Source organism: Apaloderma vittatum, unplaced genomic scaffold (genome assembly GCF_000703405.1).
Source record: "Apaloderma vittatum isolate BGI_N311 unplaced genomic scaffold, ASM70340v1 Scaffold15435, whole genome shotgun sequence".
NCBI classification, from domain to species: Eukaryota; Metazoa; Chordata; class Aves; order Trogoniformes; family Trogonidae; genus Apaloderma; species Apaloderma vittatum.
The window spans coordinates 1-5,564 of NW_009717750.1; the positions used below are offsets into that span (position 1 = coordinate 1).

Here is a 5,564-nt window from a genome sequence, read left to right on the forward strand (position 1 = left end):
CAACGAATGCGGCGTTGTGAGCTCTCGGCCGCTGCCCGGTGCAGCGCGGCCCGCCGGCCTGGCACGGCCGGGTTTCCCGGGCTGAGGGAGATCTGGGCGGGGAACGCCTCGTGTCTCACTTGCTGCTTGGTTTTCCCAGCTAAGGGAGAGAGAAATCCGGCTTTAATTGTCCGGAACGGGGTGAGGGTGTGTGCCATGATCGCCTGCCTCCTCAGAAGCGCGCGCGGGCTTGTACTGTGGCTGGTTTGTTAATTCACGTTGGCGATGTGGCAGATATTGCAAGAACATGCGAGTGTGTAGTGTTTCGTAGGGTTGAGATGCACGTTGTCAGTTAAAAAAAAAAAAGGAAGGCGATTTATATGACCTCTGTGGGTGTTGTGCTTTTCATAGTACACCTCTACCAGCTGGACATCACGGTGAAGCAGGGGCGTAACAAAGTGCGGGAGATGTTCATGAAGAACGCCCACGTTACGGATCCACGGGCGATAGACATGCTGGTTATTAAGGTACAAACAAGCTATTCCTATTTTTTTGAAGCTGCAGAGAATGTGAGAGTGGATAACTGGTGCCAAGAGTGATGGAGCAGAGGGACAGTTTTATTTCAGTTTGCGCTATGGTGGAGTTGTCTCTTGCAAACCAGAGTGGTTTATCTCTGACAACACTGTTGATACGGACTCAGGCTGCTTTAGCCTGTGGAGGAATAGGGTCTTAACTCCCTTAGGTCAGAGTTGCTAGGCTATGAATTTCTGTCATCCAATGCACTGGCTCTTCCAGTTTGTAGGTGTCTGAAAGAGGAAGTCTGTGGCAAGCCAAACCATAATTTAAATATGAAGTTTGTTATTGGTTTTGGTTTTGTTTGTTTGGTTTGGTTTCTAAAAATGATGGCAGTCAAAGAAAAGGGGAAAAATATGCTGCTAGCTAGTTTACCATTAAAAATGACCTTTCTGCTCCCTACAGTACTTTCTTAGTTTGGCATGTGGTTTTCTTCACCAATTCTGAAACGTACATTAGAGCAGCGGTACTTGGTGGGAGGTTGGCTTTGGGTGACAGAACACCCCAACCTTGTAACTTGTCAGGCCGTGTCTTGGGCCTTAGAGACGTGTCTCATTCAAAGCTGTAATCATTATACCAAGAGTAGGGCAAGGCTTCAAAATGTATCCGAGCAACGGCTGCCCTCTGCGGTTCTACTGCGTTAGAAAGTTTCCAGCCAAGGACTGCTGTGCTCACTGGTTGTACTTCTTGCATTTCAAGAGAGTTAGTCTGTCTTTATGTGATGCAAAAAATCTGGAAATTGAATCCTAGGTAATACAGTAGGTGACAATTCCACGTGATGTGACTTTGTCCCATGCAGCCATCCTCCGAAACCAGTACAATAATTTACAAGCCGGACTCATGAAGAAACTGTGTTTAATATCTCTGTGGTAGCGCTACTGGTGCAGAGCACTTAGCAACAATTTTACTGGGCTTTACAGCTAACTTGCCACTCTTAAAAAAACACAATAAAATAAAGAGGTGCATGAAAGTTAGGGATGTTATGAAGACTTTTATGGGGATGCTGGTCATGAAATAAACAAGGCAGGTTCTGAGAAGGCAGCAGGATCCTTTGCCTGTTTCCACAGGGCTGGGAAGCTGTGCCATGGGCAAGTGACTTGTTAAGATAGGACATGAAGCAATAAAGTCACAAAGCAGGAGAACAGTGTGTGTATATTGTTGTCACAGTATAGGTGTTGCAAGCAATATATATATATATAGTTGTGAAATAACTTTCACTGCGCTGTATAGTTAGACGTGTGCTCTAACGGAGAACTAGTCTAAAATTCTTTTGTATATTTGCAGGGAAAAATGGAACTTCAAGAAACCATTCACGTATGGAAGCAGAGGACTCACGTCATGAGGTATTTCCATGAGACGGAAACCCCACGACCTAAAGACTTTCTGTCCAAATTCTATGCAGGCCATGATCCCTGAGAGATTGACTCTTGTGTCTTCTTGCTTGGTATCACTAATAAAGTTCTAGATAGTAGAAAAATCTGTACAGAAAGATTGTGGAGTATATTAGGAGCCTAATGACTAACTGAATCCAGAATGTGTGTAAGTCATTACTATCAATACGCAGAGCTGTCCTTTCCTAGTTTTATTGGTATTTTCAGCGGGTGGAGTTTGTCCCATCGCTTGCCCTGGAGTGTCTGTTGAATAATCACTACACGACCTGGCTGTGGGGCTTTCTGCTTAGCCTGCAGTCCCATTGCGCAGGGGTTAGCTCTGTGGAAGAAAGAGCAGGCCTTCAGAAAAGCCAGTGTAGACGCAGAATTATTCTTGTGCTTGAGGCCCATCTGTATTCATGCAGTGTTCTACAATTTCATGCTATGACTTTGTTGATTTGGTGTTTTTTTGGTTGGACACTAGTCTCTTTTTACTTCCTCACAGGGAATGGCATAAAATACAATAGGCAAATAAAGCCCTTTCTGCAATAAAAGATCAGCGGAGTCCATCTCCCTGCTGTAAAATCAAATTACCTGGAAAAATTACCTGTACTGTTGTCTAGAATAGGGAGGCTCTTTGAGAGCTTTTGTTGCCTAGCAAATGGTGATGTCCTACCATCACCACCTTAATTAAATCAGGAATTACTAGCTCTCTTTTGAGAAGGGCAAGCAGAATTTGTTTTGCTGCTCAGAACAGGTTTTCAGCAGGTAACTCAGTGCTGGAGCTCCCCCATGTGTGATGAGCATCAAATCTCTGTAGCATGCTCAAACTTTTTTTCATACTTGTCTGAACACTGGGACTTTCTTCCGAGTATGCAGACTGTAAAGCATTGTTCCTCAGGGATGTGCCCCTTGGGGCTTTGGGCTGGGGTGTTTTTAAGGACAAAGTTGTCAAGGTCAGGAAGGACCAGGAGAGGTGGTGGGATAAAGAAGTGGTATAGAAAATGGGAAGAGGATCATGTTTGCTTCTCAAAAGCAGATGAACTGGAGCAACCACTTCTCAGGTGGCTGTGGGGAAGGAGGGGGCAACACAGATACCAAATGATTTGAGAGCCTGCCAGCTGCATTCAGCCACAGCTCTGGGGGTTACTCAGATTGCAGGCTCCTTTTTCTCTCAGGGCTACACTGGAGTTGAATAGTGAGAGATCAAATGTAACCATACACCCTGCTAATATGTGCAACATTAAAGTAAACCTTTTAACAGCTACATGAGTATTGCTGGGAAAAGCGGGAAGTCCAGAACAGGCCTGATCAGTGAGTTTGGCACTCGTGATCTTAACCTTTTACCAAAGCTAATCACAACTTTTAACACTGCAAGGATACTACTGTATTTAATCCTTGGTGAGGTGAAATTAATGCTATGATCTCCATCAGATGTACCTGATAGGTTGTAAATCAGCATTATTTGAGTTGCAGGGCCAGTGCCAATATGCACCCTGTCCTTTTAATGGGGCTGTGTTGTGGGGCTGCTGCTTCCTCTAGGATTCCTGTCATGTACTGAAAAGCAGTACTAAATTACAGAAAGGACTTGTAAGAGGAAATAAATAGGAAGAAAGCCTCCTTACTGGAACTGATGTATGGAGGTAGAAAGGTTAAGGCAGAAGTGCTAGGATGTAGGCACACAATCTATAGAAACACAAGACCAGAGTCATACATCGCAATTGCTTCATTTTTAATTAAGCATCTCTCATATTGCTAATAAAAGTAATCCCAAGCAGTCTTTGAGGTGAGCGTGTGTGTGTGTGCAAGGACGCAGAGCCTATCAAGCACTTCCTTCAACCCTGATCTACAGATTTCCATCATACAGACATGCGCAGGACACTCACTGGCAAAGGGGATACAGAACCCCCGTCCCATTTTGGAAGGACAAAACACAGGTGACGGATGTTGGAACCATTGCTTTGTCAATGGTTTTCTCCTTTCTGTTCTTCCATTACAGTTCTGCAAATAGAATAATAAGCTTGTTACTCATCAGAAAACTGTACTGAGGTCCAGGCCATACCCTGACCCCGAACCACACAAAGTGGGGATTTACATAAAAGGAGTTTCTAACAGGCCATTGGAGTCTTTACAGTCTTTTAGTACTTTGTTTTCAGTCGCACAGCGCATTCTGGAAAATTACTTTATCGAATGGAACACATCCACCAAATTGATTATAAAGCTACACTAAATGCACCAACTTAGTTAAAACAGCTTCTTTGTTCTACAAAGAATCAAATACACCCAAACTCAAATCTCTGCGCAAGGATGAGCCAAACAATAACATGAAATGATGGAAAGTGCAGTGCAGTACACTTCAGATAAAGGTGAATTATTTCCAGTCTACCCAATGACTCTTAATTGTCCAACTGCTCCAGAGATTGGTGCTGAACAACACCCACTAGACAGTTTGTTCTGATGGGTTCTGGAATTCTCTCAAACTGATCACTGCTATATGAATTTAATAAAATAAGTTATTCTCTTCTAAAACAGTCATTCTGTGAGTTAGCAGAAGACTTTTAAACAGGTAAGCGTGAAGAGAATAGGAATTGTTTTGGTTGTAAAAAGATCTTTAAGATCCTTGGGTCCAACTCTTCACCAAGCTCTGCCAAGTCCACCACTAAACTATGTCCCTAAGTACCACATCTACACATCTTCTAAATACCTGCAGGGATGGTGACTCAATCATTCCCCTGGGCAGCCTCTTCCAGTGCTTGACAACCCTTTCTGTGAAGAAATTTTTCCTAATATCCAAATTAAACCTCCCCTGGTGCAACGTGAGGCCGTTTCGTCTCATCCTATCACTTTTTAGTTGGGAGAAGAGACCAAGCCCCACCTTGCTACATCCTCCTTTCAGGTAGTTGTAGAGAGCAGTGAGGTCTCCCAGGAGCATCCCTTTCTCCAGGCCAAGCAACCCCAGCTCCCTCATAAGCTGTTCTGCACAAGACTTGTTCTCAAGACCCCTCACCAGCTTCGTTGCCCTTCTTCAGACATCTGGTAAGACGTAAGTCCCTCTTTTCTGTCTGCAGTATAGACCCTCACTGATTACAGTTTACTTGTGATTCAAATGACCAGATCTAGAACTATCAGTTTATTCCAATCTCTAATGAACTTAGGTTGTGGAGATTTCACATTCGGATACCAGTCTGGCCTGCTCTGCTGTAAAAGGACAGAAAAGTTTGTAGCCAGAGGCAATACCATGTCCATGTGTTTAACTGCAAAAGCCTTTCAAGCTGTTGCCGCCTGTGTTTCTCAGTCTGAGATTGCCCTCCTTGCCCTGAATCAAGTGGGAAGCACAAATCATCAGGTTGCTGGCAATGTTTGTGACATACCCTTTAATCATCGTCATCGTCATCCTCTGGGACAAAGATATCGTGTTCTTCCAGTAGGGCTGCAAAGTTCTTGCTGATCTGAGTCCCGACATACAGGAAAGGGATCACAACGCTGAACACCCTGAGGAGGCCGAAGGACGTCTGCAAGGAGACGATTAGAGAAGACCGGTCCTTACCACCACGCTGCACTTGGGCTGAACCCACCTCCTCCCGGCTGCGGAGACGGCAGCGGCACGAAGGCTTTGCCGTCCTGGGTCATGAACTCCCGCTG

General features: G+C 44.6%; 2 protein-coding genes across 2 annotated transcripts; one reads left to right on the top strand and one right to left on the bottom strand.

Moving 5' to 3' along the window:
• Positions 1-390: 390 nt before the first annotated feature.
• On the top strand, positions 391-2,023 carry NDUFA6 (NADH dehydrogenase (ubiquinone) 1 alpha subcomplex, 6, 14kDa; the record flags this gene model as incomplete). Its single annotated transcript, XM_009870021.1, has 2 exons — positions 391-506; positions 1,837-2,023. Coding segments are annotated over 2 exons (248 nt in total), but the record flags the coding sequence as incomplete, so codon positions are not given.
• Positions 2,024-3,635: 1,612 nt separating this feature from the next.
• SMDT1 (single-pass membrane protein with aspartate-rich tail 1) lies at positions 3,636-5,434 on the bottom strand (the record flags this gene model as incomplete). The annotated part of the gene is made up of 2 exons (XM_009870022.1): positions 3,636-3,923; positions 5,294-5,434. A coding segment is annotated over one exon (138 nt), but the record flags the coding sequence as incomplete, so codon positions are not given.
• Between the last annotated feature and the right edge of the window lie 130 nt (positions 5,435-5,564).